The sequence below is a fragment of the Pezoporus flaviventris genome, unplaced genomic scaffold (genome assembly GCF_033815535.1).
Source record: "Pezoporus flaviventris isolate CSIRO_AGI_PZ_B2104156 unplaced genomic scaffold, CSIRO_AGI_Pfla_v1 ptg000253l, whole genome shotgun sequence".
NCBI classification, from domain to species: domain Eukaryota; kingdom Metazoa; phylum Chordata; class Aves; order Psittaciformes; family Psittacidae; genus Pezoporus; species Pezoporus flaviventris.
In genome coordinates this window covers 1120656-1136404 of record NW_026892800.1, presented here as the reverse complement: position 1 = coordinate 1136404, position 15749 = coordinate 1120656, and the positions used below count along the sequence as shown (strand labels likewise).

The window sequence follows — 15749 nt, the reverse complement described above, 5'->3', positions numbered from 1 at the left end:
GCTTGTACCCCCTCCCCATCCCCCCATGGTGCCAGCGGGGGGCACTAGGACCCTGTCAGGTCCTCAAGTGCTCAAGGCCAATCACGGTGACAGCCCCATCCCCACACCCCCCACCCCATGCCCAATGGGCGCCCCCCCCATGCCCAATGGGTGCCCCCCCATTTCCGATGTTTGCCCCCCCCATACCCAATGGGTGACCACCCCCGCCCAATGGGTGCCACCCCCATGCCCAATGGGTGCCCCCCCATGCCCAATGGGTCCCCCCCATTTCCAATGTTTGCCCCCCCCATGCCCAATGGGTGCTCCCCCATGCACAGTGGGTGCCCCCCCATTTCCGATGTTTCCCCCCCCACACGCCCAATGCATGCACCCCCCCATTTCCAATGGGTGCCCCCCCCCATTTCCAATGTTTGCCTCCACCATACCCAATGGGTGCCCCCCCATGCCCAATGGGTGCCCCCCCCATGCCCAATGGCTTCCCCCCCATGCACAGTGGGTGCCCCCCCATTTCCGATGTCTGCCCCCCACCCCACGCCCAATGGGTGCCCCCCCATGCCCAATGCGTGCACCCCCCCACGCCCAATGGGTTTCCCCCCTATTTCATTGGGTGCCCCCCCATTTCCGATGTTTGCCCCCCCCACACCCAATAGGTGCCACCCCCATTTCCAATGTTTGCCCCGCCCCACGCCCAATGGGTGCCCCCCCATGGCCAATGGGTGCCCCCCGCACCGGGCAGGGTGCCGTTGTTGGCGATGAAGGCCGCCATGTCCACGGGGCGCTGGTCGATGTGCAGGTGCCGCATGCACCCCACGAAGTGGCGGCTGCGGATGGGGAAGCTCTCGGGCAGGGTGGGCACCCCCCCCAGCAGCAGCGGCCCCGTCAGGTCCAGCGACCTGCGGCACCCACCGGCACCGTGAGGGACCCCCCCCATCCCCTTCTGGTGCAGGAGGACCCCAAGGGAACCCCTCACCCATGAGGACCCCAAGGGAACCCCCCCCAAGGGATGTCTTCACCCATGGGGACCCCAAGGGACACCCTCACCCATGCTGACCCTGAGGGACCCCCAAAGGATCCCTCACTCCCCTTCCAGTGCATAGAAACCCTAAGGGACCCCCTCACCCATGGGGACCCCAAGGGACCTCCCCCCCCAAGGGATGTCTTTACCCATGGGAACCCCAAGGGAAAACCCCCAAGGGATGTCTTTACCCATGGGGATCCATGGGGACCCCCAAAGGACCCCTCACCCCCCTCCCAGTGCATAGAAACCCTAAGGAACCCCCTTCACCCATGGGGACCCCCAGGGACCCCCTCACCCATGGGAGCACCAAGGGGCCCTCCCAAGGGATGTCTTCACCTACGGGGACCCTGAGGGACCCCCAAAGGACCCCTCAACCCCTCCCAGTGCATAGAAACCCGAAGGAACCCCTCCACCCATGGGGACCCCCAAAGCATCCTCCATACCCCTAAGGGACCCCCCCTCCACCTATGGGGACCCTGAGAGACTCCCTCACCCATGGGGACCCCAAGGGACACCCCCACAATGGGAACCCTCAGTGACCCTCAAGGGACCCCCCGCCCCCCCCCCAGCGCCCAATGTCCATGGGGACCCCCCCGCACTTCTTGGTGCCGTTCTGGGTGCCCTGCGCGGCGCAGCTGTAGTTGCCGAGCCGGGCTCCGAAGCGCAGCGCCAGCCCCGTGTCGCACTCATCCACGGTCACCACGGCCACCTTCTGCTCCGAGGGGCCCTGCGGCAGCCCCGAGCGGCCCAGCACCGGCTGCGGGCACCGTCAGTGTTGGGGGGGAAGGGGCGGCCCCGTGGTCCCACAGCCCCATGGACCAACAGCCTTCACTGCCTCCTCAGCCTCCTCCTTCCCCCTGCCCATGCCATCCCTCCCTCCCTCCCTCTCTCCATCCATCCATCCATCCATCCATCCATCATCCATCCATCATCCATCCATCATCCATCCATCATCCATCCATCATCCATCCATCATCCATCCATCCATCCATCATCCATCCATCCATCCATCCATCATCCATCCATCCATCCATCCATCCATCCATCCATCATCCATCCATCCATCATCCATCCATCATCCATCCATCATCCATCATCCATCCATCATCCATCCATCATCCATCCATCCATCCATCATCCATCATCCATCCATCATCCATCCATCCATCCATCATCCATCCATCATCCATCATCCATCCATCATCCATCCATCATCCATCCATCCATCCATCATCCATCCATCATCCATCCATCATCCATCCATCATCCATCCATCATCCATCCATCCATCCATCATCCATCCATCATCCATCCATCCATCCATCCATCATCCATCCATCATCCATCCATCCATCCATCCATCCATCCATCCATCCATCCATCATCCATCCATCATCCATCCATCATCCATCCATCCATCCATCATCCATCCATCCATCCATCCATCATCCATCCATCCATCCATCATCCATCCATCATCCATCCATCATCCATCCATCATCCATCCATCCATCCATCCATCCATCCATCATCCATCCATCCATCATCCATCCATCATCCATCCATCATCCATCCATCATCCATCCATCCATCCATCCATCATCCATCCATCATCCATCCATCATCCATCCATCCATCCCTCCATCCATCCATCCATCATCCATCCATCATCCATCCATCCATCATCCATCCATCATCCATCCATCATCCATCCATCATCCATCCATCCATCCATCCATCATCCATCCATCATCCATCCATCATCCATCCATCCATCCCTCCATCCATCCATCCATCCATCCATCATCCATCCATCCATCATCCATCCATCATCCATCCATCATCCATCCATCATCCATCCATCCATCCATCCATCATCCATCCATCATCCATCCATCATCCATCCATCCATCCATCCATCCATCCATCATCCATCCATCATCCATCCATCATCCATCCATCCATCCCTCCATCCATCCATCCATCCATCCATCCATCATCCATCCATCCATCCATCCATCCATCCATCATCCATCCATCCATCCATCCATCATCCATCCATCATCCATCCATCCTCCATCCCTCCCTCCCTCCATCCCCCAAACCCCCTCCCTGCAACTCTGCCCCCCAACCTCTTCTCTGCTCCCCCTGCCCCTTTGTCCCCCTCAAGCCCTCACCCCTCTCCCGTCCATCCCTCCTCCCTCCATCCCTTCACCCCCTGCCCGCTCCCCCCGTGCCCCCCCCACCTTGTTGTAGTAGTGGAGCTGGACGCGGTGCCACTGCCCATCGCTGACGCCTCCCGGCACGAATGGGGACACGGTGGTGGTGGCTTCACCTGCGGGAGCAGCAGCTGCGGCAGGGGGCATGCAGGGGATGCAGTGCCCGGGATCCAGTGCCCGGCAGTGCCCGGGTGCAGAGCCAGGGACATAACACAGGGGGTGCAGCGCCAGGGGTACGCGACCCAGGGACGCAGTGCCGGGGTGGGATGCATGGGATGCAGTGCACAGGCTATTCAGTGCTGTGCAATGCCAGGCAGTGCTGTGCAGTGCCCTGCAGTGCTGTGCAATGCCATGCAGTGTTCTGCAGTGCCCTGCGATGCTGTGCAGTGCCATGCAGTGTTCTGCAGTGCCCTGCGGTGCTATGCAGTGCCAGGCATTGTCCTGCAGTGCTATGCAGTGCCATGCAGCGCCAGGCATTGTCCTGCGGTGCTCTGCAGTGCCCATGTGGTGCTGTGCAGTGTCCTGCAGTGCTATGCAGCGCCCAGCAGCGTCCTGCAGTGCCCTGCAGTGCTGTGCAGTGCCCTGCACTAACATGCAGTGCTATGCAGTGCCATACGGTGCTGTGCAGTGCCATGCAGTGCTATGCAGTGCCATGCAGCGTCAGGCATTGTCCTGCAGTGCCGTGCGGTGCTGTGCAGTGCCATGCAGTGTTCTGCAGTGCCCTGCGGTGCTATGCAGTGCCATGCAGCGCCAGGCATTGTCCTGCGGTGCTCTGCAGTGCTCTGCAGTGCTGTGCAGTGCCGTGCAGTGCCGGTACCTGCCGAGAAGGTGAACTGCAGCTGCTCGCTCACGATCTCCAGCGCCACGAAGTCGTGCTTCTCATTGAAGCGCCCGTTGTAGAGCAGGAGCCCGTCCCGCTCCCTCGTGGCGAACCTGGCGCAGGGACAAGTGCCAGGCTCTGCCCGGCCCCCCCCGCAGCGCCCCATTGCCCCGGGGCACCGCAGCACCCATCACCCCACTGCCCCCATGCCACCCCACCCCTATTGCCCCCACCTCGCGTGGCGCCACCGTGGCACCCATCCCCCTGTCCCCCATTGCCGACGGAGCACCCATCGCTCCCCACCCCACACGGTGCTCATGGGATCCCCACCAGCCCACGCGACGCCGTCACCCACATCCCATCCCCGTATCCCATTGCCTACGGGGCACCCATCACCCCACACCCCATCGGATGCCCATGGGACCCCCACCCGATGTGTCCCCCCCTCCCGGTGCTCACGTGAGGGCGAGGGTGAAGTGGAAGCGCTGGCGCAGGCCACGGAAGGTGAGGAAGGAGCGGGGGGGGAAGCTGCGGGTGCTCATGGTGCAAAAGGGCTTCTCGTAGTGCCCGGGGGGGCACTGGCAGCGGAACCCCCCCAGCAGCAGGTTGAGGCAGGTGCCCCCGTTGCGGCAGACCCCCGGCGTGCAGCGGCCCCCCCGGGCCGAGAGCTCACAGCGCTCCCCTGCACGAGCCCCCGATGGCACCGGCACCCCCGACCCCCAATTGGGGGGTGCAGGGGGGGGAATCCCAACACACCCCCCCCCCTCCCCATCAGAGCAGCTCCAGCCCCAGCCCCATCACCCTGGCAACCGCCTCCCGTTGCCATGGCAACCCAGGCTTCCCCCCCCCCCCGCCTGCTGCCCCCCACCTCCCGTGGGCTTTGGGGGTGTCCCCAGTGCCACCCATGGGGTGGGGGTCACCCCCCTCAGGCCACTGCTGTGGGCACTGGGTGTCCCCATGCTCTGCCCCAGTGATGTCCCCATGGGCATCCTGCAGGGACCTCACTGGGGTGGGGGGACAAGGGGAATGGGGGGGATATGGAGGGGATGGGGGGGAGAGGGGAGGGGGAATGGGGAGAGGGCAGTGGATGATGGGGAGAGGAAGCGGATGATGGAGGAGGAGGAGGAAGATCAAGGTGCTGGAGACAAAGGGGAGGAGGGAGGGAGGGAGGAAGAAAGGATGGAGGAGGGAGGAGAGATGAGGGATGGAGGAGGGATGGATAAAGGGATGAAGAATAAAGGACGGAGGAGGGATGGAAGGAGGAAGGATGGAGGAGGGATGGACAGTTGAGGAAGGAAAGGGTGATTGATGAAAGGCTGAAGGGGGCAGGATGAAGGCATGACCCCCATGCGTGGCGGAGGGTCAGCAGAAGGGATGGATGAGGTGAGGACTGGGATGAAGGCTGATGGGGATGGATGGTGGAGGGAGACTAAAAGGGACGGACGAAGGTGGGGTGATGGGGTCAGAGGATGGAGGGCTGAGGGGCGTGGGGTGCAAGGGTGATGGATGATGGAGGGGGATGGAGAGCTGGAGGGAAGGAAGAAACAGGGACAATGGGGATGCTGATGAGGAGACATGTGAGGAAGGGATGATGAGGATGGACACCAAGAGGAAGGTCTGGATGGAGAATGGAGGGATGCAGAGCTGGGTGAAGGAGGGATGCAGAGCTGGATGAAGGAGGGATGCAGAGCTGGGTGAAGGAGGGATGCAGAGCTGGATGAAGGAGGGATGCAGAGCTGGGTGAAGGAGGGATGCAGAGCTGGATGAAGGAGGGATGCAGAGCTGGGTGAAGGAGGGATGCAGAGCTGGATGAAGGAGGGATGCAGAGCTGGGTGAAGGAGGGATGTCTGATAAGGGGAAGATGAGCAGGAGCTGGCTGAAGGGATGGACACCAAGAGGAAGGATGGATGGAAGGCTATGAAGGATCTGGATGAAGGGATGATGGAGGGACATCCAAGAAAGGGAAGATGAAGCTGGATGAAAGGATGATGAAGACGGATGCCAAGAGAGCTACAGAGGAGCTGTATAAGGGAACAATAAAAGGAGATCTGATAAGGGGAATATGAAGGTGAGCTGGATGAAGGGATGACAAGGACGGACACCAAGAGGAAGCTATGGGTGGAGGACAGAGGTGTGCAGAGGAGCTGGATGAGGGACATCCAAAAAGGGGAAGAGGAAGGAAACTGATGGGATGATGGGGATGGACACCAAGAGGAAGAGATGCATGGAGGGATGATGGAAGGGAGCAGGCTGAAGGGATGCTGAGCACGGCCACAAGAGGAAGGCTGGATGCAGGGATGGAGGAAGGGACGCTATGGGGACACCCAGGAAGGAGATGAGGAAGAGGAGCAGGCTGAAGAGATGCCGAGCACGGCCACAAGAGGAAGGCTGGATGCAGGGTGTGGATGAAGGGATGCAGCCGAGACACCAAGGGGATGAGGAAGAGGAGCAGACTGAAGGGATGCTGAGCACAGCCACAAGAGGAAGGCTGGATGCAGGGATGGATGAAGGGATGCAGCCGGGGCACCCAAGAAGGGGATGAGGAAGAGGAACAGGGTGAAGGGATGCCGAGCACAGCCACAAGAGGAAGGCAGGACGCAGGGATGGATGAAGGGATGCAGCCGAGACACCAAGGGGATGAGGAAGAGGAGCAGGCTGAAGGGATGCCGAGCACGGCCACAAGAGGAAGGCTGGATGCAGGGATGGATGAAGGGATGCTACAGGGACACCCAGGAAGGGGATGAGGAAGAGGAGCAGGCTGAAGGGATGCCGAGCACGGCCACAGGAGGAAGGCAGGACGCAGGGATGGATGAAGGGATGCAGCCAGGACACCAAGGGGATGAGGAAGAGGAGCAGACTGAAGGGATGCTGAGCACGGCCACAAGAGGAAGGCTGGATGCAGGGATGGATGAAGGGATGCTACGGGGACACCCAGGAAGGGGACGAGGAAGAGGATGCAAGGGGCCAGGCCCTCTCACCGGTGAAGTCCTCGTGGCACTCGCAGGTGAAGCCGCCCTCGCGGCTGCGGCAGCGCCCGTGCCCGCCGCAGGGGCTGGAGTAGCAGAGGTCGATCTCGGTCTCGCAGTAGTCGCCGGTGAAGCCGGGCGGGCAGCGGCAGCGCAGCCCCGTCACGGGGTGGATGGGGCGGAAGAGGATGGTGTCGGAGGCCAGGAAGGGCGCGGAGCTGTCGAACTGCAGCACGGACACGCAGCGCATGTAGTTCTCGCAGGGCTCGCGCAGGCAGATGTTGTCGTCGAAGGGCAGGACGCGCTGCGCCGAGAGGGAGGCCAGCAGCGAGCGGTTGAGGTAGAGCCGCTCCTGCAGCTCCTCCGAGGAGAAGAAGCGGGCGGCGGGCGGCGGGGCCGGCGGCAGCAGCACCGAGAGGCTGACGTTGAGGATGCGGGCGCTGCCCACGTCGGTGTCGGCCTGGATGTTGAAGAGGACGACGCGGTGGCGCGGGGTGGCCAGCACGGCCGCCACGCCGTCCAGGAAGCGGCTGAGCAGCGGCGAGAGGAAGCGCTCCTGGGACATGTCGGCCAGGCGCAGGGTGATGCTGTTGCTGAGCATCTCGTCCGTGATCACCGTCACCCGCAGCGTGCACTGCGCCGCGGCGCTGTGGATGCCGTCTGCGGGTGGAAGGGGATGGAAGGGGGGGGTGATGGAGGGGTCAGCATTGGGTACCGCAGGATGGGGATGGAGGGGGGTGGGCACTCATCTGATGGGGTCAATGTGGGATGGGGGTGGCGGTGGGCACCCATCCCATCAGAACACCATGGGATGGGGTGGTGGGGGGGTGGTGATGGGGATGTTGGTGGTGATGGGCACTCATCCCATGCGGTCAACATGGGACAGGGATGGTGGGGGGGGGGTGATGGGGATGGGAATGGTGGGGGTGATGGGCACTCATCCCATATGGCCACCATGGGATGGGGTGGTGGCGGTGATGGTGGTGGGCACCCATCCTATCTGACCACCATGGGATGGGGATGGTGGTGGTGATGGGAATGGTGGTGGTGAGGGGCACCCATACCATCTGGCCACCATGGGATGGGGGAGGGGGGGGGGGATGATTATGGGAATGGTGGTGGCGATGGGGATGCTGGTGGTGATAGGCACTCATCCCATGTGGTCAACATGGGATGGGGATGGTGGTGGTGATGGTGATTGGGATGTTGGTGGTGATGAGCACTCATCCCATGTGGTCAACATGGGACAGGGATGGGGATGGTGGTGGTGATGGTGATCGGGATGTTGGTGGTGATGGGCATTCATCCCATGTGGTCAATATGGGACAGGGATGGCGGTGGTGATGGTGATCGGGATGGTGGTGGTGATGGGCATTCATCCCATGTGGTCAACATGGGACAGGGATGGGAATGGTAGTGGTGATGGGCACTCATCCCATATGGCCACCATGGGATGGGGTGGTGGTGGTGGTGATGGGAATGGTGGTGGTGATGGGCACCCATCCCATCTGGCCACCATGGGATGGGGATGGTGGTGGTGATGGTGGTGGGCACCCATCCCATCTGGCCACCATGGGATGGGGATGGTGGTGGTGATGGGGATGGTGGGGGTGACAGGCACCCATCTCATGTGGCCACCATGGGATTGGTATGGTGGTGGTGATGGGCACCCATCCCATATGGCCACCGCAGGATGGGCATGGTGGTGGTTATGGGGCAACCATCCCACATGGCCACTATGGAATAGGGATGATGGTGGTGATGGGGTGTCCATCCCATGCAGCCATCATGGGGTGAGGATAATGGCAGTGATGGGGTGTCCATCCCATGTGGCCACCACGAGATGGGGATGATGGCGGTGATGGGGATGGTGGCGGTGATGGGGATTGTGGTGGTGATGGGGATGGTGGTGGTGATGGGGATGGTGGGGTGATGGGGATGGTGGGGTGATGGGGATGGTGGCAGTGATGGGGATGGTGGTGGCGATGGGGATGGTGGCAGTGATGGGGATGGTGGTGGTGATGGTGATGATGTGGTGATGGGGTTGGTGGTGGTGATGGGGATGATGTGGTGATGGGGTTGGTGGGGTGATGGAGATGGTGGGGTGATGGGGATGGTGGCAGTGATGGGGATGGTGGTGGTGATGGGGATGGTAGCGGTGATGGGGATGGTGTGGTGAGGGGGATGGTGGCGGTGATGGGGATGGTGGCAGTGATGGGGATGGTGTGGTGAGGGGGATGGTGGCGGTGATGGGGATGGTGGCAGTGATGGGGATGGTGTGGTGAGGGGGATGTTGGCGGTGATGGGGTGTCCAACCCATGTGGCCACCATGGGATGGGGATGGGGAGATGGGGACTTTGGTGCCCATGGTGCATGCCAGCAGTGTGACCACCATGGGATGGGGGCAGTGGGATGGTGCTGGTTATGGGGTGTCCATCCTGTGCGATGGGAAAGGGAACAGGGCCCCTGGGAAAAGGGACAGGACCCCTCGTGGTGACCTCCCTGGGACAGGGACAGATGGGGAAGCGGTGGGGAAGGGGGAGGCACCGAGGGGCGGTGGGGCCGGGGCTCTGCCGGTGGCTGGTGCCGGTTGGGGGGGGGGGGGATGGGGATGGGGATGACGTTGCCATGGCTGCGGCCGCGGGGTCCTGGCTATGGCCGGGGCCTTTGTTCCCCTCCCTGGGGCCCCACGCTATGGGAGGGAGGGGGGGGGGGGTCCAGCCTGGCCATGGGGGTCCCTTTGTGCCCTGTGCCCCCCCTCTGTGTGCAGCTGCAATGGGGACCCCACCACGGAGAGAGGGGGGTGCCACGACTTCCCCCCCCCCCATCCTGCACTGGACCCTGAGTCCCCCCATATTCACCCATCAACCCCCCCATAACATGGACGTAAGGGCACTGGGACCCCCCCCCCCATGCACACAGCAGGCTCAGCCCCCCCAAAACCAGGTCCAGGCTCTGCACCCCCCCAGACACTTGCAGTGAGTCTTGCCCTCCCCACCCCAAACGCACACAACGAGGTGCCAGGACCCCCCCAACACACACAGAGGGTCCTGCCCTCCAACCCCCTGCTACAGGGTCCTGAACCATCCAGACCCGAAACACACAGTGGGGCTCATACCCCCTACACACCCCAGGCCTGAGGCCGGGACATGGGGCTGCTGGGGACCCCAACTGCCTTCAATGGGATGTTTGGGGTGGTGGTGGGGGAGCATCCCCAACCCTGCCTTCAATGGGATGTCCGGGGTGGTGGTGGGGGAGCATCCCCAACCCTGCCTTCAATGGGATGTCCGGGGTGGTGGTGGGGGAGCATCCCCAACCCTGCCTTCAATGGGATGTCCGGGGTGGTGGTGGGGGAGCATCCCCAACCCTGCCTTCAATGGGATGTCCGGGGTGGTGGTGGGGGAGCATCCCCAACCATGCCTTCAATGGGATGTCTGGGGTGGTGGTGGGGGAGCATCCCCAACCCTGCCTTCAATGGGATGTTTGGGGTGGTGGTGGGGGAGCATCCCCAACCCTGCCTTCAATGGGATGTTTGGGGTGGTGGTGGGGGAGCATCCCCAACCCTGCCTTCAATGGGATGTCTGGGGTGGTGGTGGTGGAGCATCCCCAACCCTGCCTTCAATGGGATGTCTGGGGTGGTGGTGGGGGAGCATCCCCATCACCCGAACCCATCCAGATGGGGACGGTGGGACCCCAAAACACCTCTCTCCATGCCCAACGGGGTGGGGGGGGGGGCTTCCCCATCCCCATCCCACCCCATGGAGCTTGGGGGGGGGAGCGGGTGTGTGTGGGTCTTACCCGAGACAGAGACCCTCATGACGGCCTCGAGGGGGCGGTTGCTGTCCAGGGCCGGGCTGAGGCGCAGGTCCCCGGTGCGCGGGTCCAGCAGCACGAGGTTGAGCTCATTGCCCTGCTCGAAGGCGTAGGTGAGGCTGTCGGAGACGTCGGGGTCGTGGGCGGGGATGCGGCCGATGACCCCCCCGGGGAAGCTCCCGGAGCGGTTGGTGATGTAGTTATTGAAGAGGATCTCGAAGTTCTTCAGCTGGGGGCTGTTGTCGTTGGCGTCGCGGAGGCGCACGTGGACCGTGGCCCTGCTGACCAGCGGCGCCGACGTGGCCTGCACCACCATCACGTACTCGGCTTTGGTCTCGTAGTCCAGGTCGGCCAAGGCGGTGAGCTCCCCGGAGAAGATATCCAGCTGGAAGACCTCGGGGATGTTGCCCTCCACGATCTGGTACATGATCTGCGCGTTGGAGCCCTCGTCGGGGTCGCTGGCCGTGATGCGCGCCACCACCAGCCCGATGGGGCTGTTCTCGTCCACGAAGACGTCGAACTCGTCGCGCTCGAAGACGGGCGGGTTGTCGTTGACGTCCAGCACCGTCACCTGGATGGCGACCGGCGTCCGCCGCGCCGGCACCCCCTTGTCGACGGCGAAGGCCCGCAGCGCGTACAGCGGCACGTTCTCGCGGTCCAAGCGGCGCAAGGTGCGCACGATGCCCGAGGTGGACTCGATGATGAAGTCGCCGTCGCCGTCGTCCCCACCTTGGAAGGTGTAGAAGACGCGGCCGTTGAGGCCCGAGTCGCGGTCGGTGGCCGAGACCTGGAGGACGCTGGTGAAGGCGGGGACGTCCTCGTAGACGGAGCCCTGGTAGGAGTCGCGCAGGAACCGGGGCGCGTTGTCGTTGACGTCGCTCACCAGGATCTCCAGGTACGTGGTGTCGGACTTCTGCGGGATGCCGTTGTCCCGCGCCGTGATGGCCAAGGTGTAGGAGACCTGGTCCTCGTAGTCCAGCTCCATCTGGGTGGTGACGGCGCCCGTGTCGGCGGCGATGCGGAACTGGGGGATGCTGTCTTCCATCAGGTAGGTGATGCGGGCGTTCTCCCCCGTGTCCTCATCCGTGGCGCTGATCACCACCACCGTGGTGCCCACCGGCCGGTCCTCGTTGACGTTGACGGTGTAGTGGGAGCTCTGGAAGACGGGCCGGTGCGTGTTGGCGTCGGTGACGTTGACGACCACGTGCGCCGTGTCGTGGCGCGTGCCGTCCGAGGCGGCGATGGTCAGCAGGTACTGCCGCTCCAGCTTGTAGTCCAGGGGCAGGGCGAGCGAGATGAGCCCGCCGCCGCTCTGGCTGGTGATGGAGAAGCGGTTGCGGGTGTTGCCGCTGGCGATCTGGTAGGTGATGACGCTGTTGGCGTCGCGGTCCACGGCCGACACGGTGAGGACGCTGCTGCCCACGGCCGCGTCCTCGTTCAGGCGGGCGCCGTACTCCCGCTGCGTGAACTCGGGGCTGTTGTCGTTGACGTCCAGCACGGTGACGGTGACGCTGGCCGAGGACGCCATGGGGGGGTTCCCCTGGTCCTGCGCCTCCACCCCGAAGCTGTAGAAGTCCACGGCCTCCCGGTCCAGCTCGGAGGCCACCACGATCCACCCGGTGCCGTTGTTGATGGCGAAGGGGAAGCCGGCGCCGGTCTCCAGGAGGGTGTAAACCAAGCGGCCGTTGTCCCCCGAATCGGCGTCGATGGCTTGGACGTGGAGGACGGAGTAGCCCAGGGGCACGTTCTCCAGCACGGTGGCCTGGAACGGGGTGCTGACGAAGATGGGGGCGTTGTCATTGACGTCCAGCACCTGCACCGTGACCAAGCCGCTGATGTTGGAGAGGGGCGGGCGGCCGCCGTCCTGCGCCCGGATGCGCAGGGTGAACTCCTTGCTGGCCTCGTAGTCCAGGGGGGTCACCACGTCCAGGGCCCCCGTCTGCGCGTCGATGTAGAAGTGGCCGCGGGTGTTGCCGCTGACGATGCTGTAGGTCACCAGCGCGTTGCTGCCCTTGTCGCGGTCGGTGGCCGTCACCCGCAGCACGGCCGCCGTGGGCGCCGTGTCCTCGGGGACCTGCGCCACGTAGCGCTTCTCGCTGAACTGCGGCGCGTTGTCGTTGTCGTCCTCCACCGCGATGCGCACCGTGGCCGTGGCGCTGCGGGGCCCCGGCTCCTGGCCCTGATCCGCCGCCTCCACCAGCAGCTCGAAGGCTTCCACAGCCTCGCGGTCCACGGGGCCGCGGGTGCGGATGACACCGGAGCGGGGGTCGATCTCAAAGACCTCGTTGACGCCGGCGCCGTTGAGGAGCCGGTAAAGGATGTTGGCGTTGGGGCCGGTGTCGCCGTCGGTGGCGCGCACCGTCAGCACCTCGTAGCCCACCTCCAGGTTCTCCCGCACGCTCTCCCGGTACTCGGCCTGCTCGAAGGCCGGGTCGTGGTCGTTGGTGTCGGTCACCGTCACCGTCACCGTGGCCATGGCGCTGCGCCGCGGCGCGCCGTGGTCCGTGGCCGTCACTCGGAACACGTGCGTGCTCTTGCTCTCGCGGTCCAGCGGCGCGGCCGTGGCGATGGCGCCGGTGACGGGGTCCATGGCGAAGAGCCCGTCGGAGCGGCTGTCGAACAGGGCGGCCATGGCGTAGCGCAGCCGACCCGCATCACCCGGGTCCGGGTCCAGCGCCGACACCCGCAGCACCGGCGTTCCCGACGGCCGGTTCTCCTCCACCGATGCCTGGTAGCTGGAGGGCTGGAACTGCGGCGCCGTGTTGGGGCTGCGGCGCCGGCGGGGCCCCGTGGGGTTGGGGTCCCCCATGGCCCCGGTGCCTGCGGTCTTCCCGGGGTCCCTGGGGACTGGAGCGCTCCCAGTATCCACAGTGCCCCCAATATCCCAGGCGTCCATCACACCCCCGGTGCCCACGGGGGTGTCGGCGTTCCCGGTGTCCCCATTAGGCCCAGTATTCCCGGTGCCAGCGGGGTCCTGGAGGACTTGAGTCCTCCCAGCGCCACCGGTGCTCCCGGTGCCTCCGGCATCCACAGCGTCTCCGGTGCTCCCGGGGCCTCCGGTGCCTCCGGTGCTTCCAGCGCCCCCGCTGCCTGCGCGGCCTTGCCCGGCTCCGGCGCTGCCGACGCCTCGCTCCCCTCCGGTAGCGCCGCCGCAGCCGGTGCTGAGCGCGGTGGCGCCGCCGCTGTCCCCGGTGCCGCCGGCGGAGCTGCCGCTGTCCCCGGTGCCGGCGCGGGGCCGCAGGAGCGGCAGGGGCGCTGCGGGCGCGCAGGGGGCGGTGGCGGTGCCGGGTCCCGGCGCGGGCAGCAGCAGCAGCAGCAGCACCGGGAGCACCGGGAGGCGCGCGGCGCCCATGGCCGGTTGCTGCCGCCGGTGCCCGCCGAGCCCCGCGCGCGCCCGCCGGGGCGGGGCCCGAGAATGCACCGGGACCGCGCAGCGCTTAAAGGAACCGACGCCGACACCGCCCCCGCCCCGGGCACCGGCGGGAGGGGGAGAGGGGAGGGGGGGCACAGGGAGCACACGGGGAGCACACGGGGAGCACACACGGAGCACACACGGAGCACACACGGAGCACACACGGAGCACACGGGGAGCACACAGGGAGCACACACGGAGCACACACGGAGCACACACTGGGCACACACGGAGCACACAGGGAGCACACACGAAGCACACACGGAGCACACACGGAGCACACAGGGAGCACACACGGAGCACACACGGAGCACACAGGGAGCACACACGAAGCACACACGGAGCACACGCGGAGCACACACGGAGCACACAGGGAGCACACACGAAGCACACACGGAGCACACACGGAGCACACAGGGAGCACACACGAAGCACACACGGAGCACACGCGGAGCACACAGGGAGCACACACGGAGCACACACTGGGCACACACGGAGCACACACGGGGAGCACACACAGAGCACACAGGGAGCACACACGGAGCACACAGGGAGCACACACGGAGCACACAGGGAGCACACACGGAGCACACACGGAGCACACACGGAGCACACAGGGAGCACACACGGAGCACACACGGAGCACACACGAAGCACACACGGAGCACACACGAAGCACACACGGAGCACACGCGGAGCACACACGGAGCACACAGGGAGCACACACGGAGCACACACGGAGCACACAGGGAGCACACACTGGGCACACACGGGACACACACGGGGAGCACACACAGAGCACACAGGGAGCACACACAGAGCACACACGGAGCACACACGGAGCACACACGGAGCACACGGGGAGCACACAGGGAGCACACACGGAGCACACACGGAGCACACGGGGAGCACACAGGGAGCACACAGGGAGCACACACGGAGCACACACGGAGCACACACGGAGCACACGGGGAGCACACAGGGAGCACACACGGAGCACACACGGAGCACACACGGAGCACACAGGGAGCACACACGGAGCACACGCGGAGCACACACGGAGCACACACAGAGCACACAGGGAGCACACACGGAGCACACAGGGAGCACACACTGGGCACACACGGAGCACACAGGGAGCACACGGGGAGCACACACGGAGCACACACAGGGCACACACGGAGCACACAGGGAGCACACAGGGAGCACACAGGGAGCACACACTGGGCACACACGGAGCACACGGGGAGCACACACGGAGCACACACTGGGCACACACGGAGCACACACGGAGCACACGGGGAGCACACACGGAGCACACACAGGGCACACACGGAGCACACAGGGAGCACACGGGGAGCACACAGGGAGCACACACGGAGCACACGCAGAGCACACGGGGCACACACAGAGCACACGGGGAGCACACACGATGCACACACGGAGCACACAGGGAGCACACGGGGAGCACACAGGGACACACGTGAAGTACACGAGGAGC

The 15749-nt window shown here is 64.4% G+C and overlaps 2 protein-coding genes across 2 annotated transcripts in view; one reads left to right on the top strand and one right to left on the bottom strand.

The window, feature by feature from the left end:
• CELSR2 (cadherin EGF LAG seven-pass G-type receptor 2) overlaps positions 1 to 14188 on the bottom strand; it is a gene marked incomplete at its 3' end in the record, with an annotated part of 38560 nt that extends 24372 nt beyond the window's left edge. Inside the window, 7 exon segments of the mRNA XM_061442833.1 lie at positions 730 to 893; positions 1618 to 1775; positions 3265 to 3353; positions 4055 to 4170; positions 4517 to 4739; positions 7036 to 7683; positions 10822 to 14188. Of these exon segments, the coding sequence (XP_061298817.1) occupies positions 730 to 893; positions 1618 to 1775; positions 3265 to 3353; positions 4055 to 4170; positions 4517 to 4739; positions 7036 to 7683; positions 10822 to 14188 (4765 nt within the window).
• Positions 1 to 15749, top strand: part of SHISA4 (shisa family member 4) — a 71658-nt gene that overhangs the window by 2040 nt on the left and 53869 nt on the right. The window lies entirely within an intron of this gene.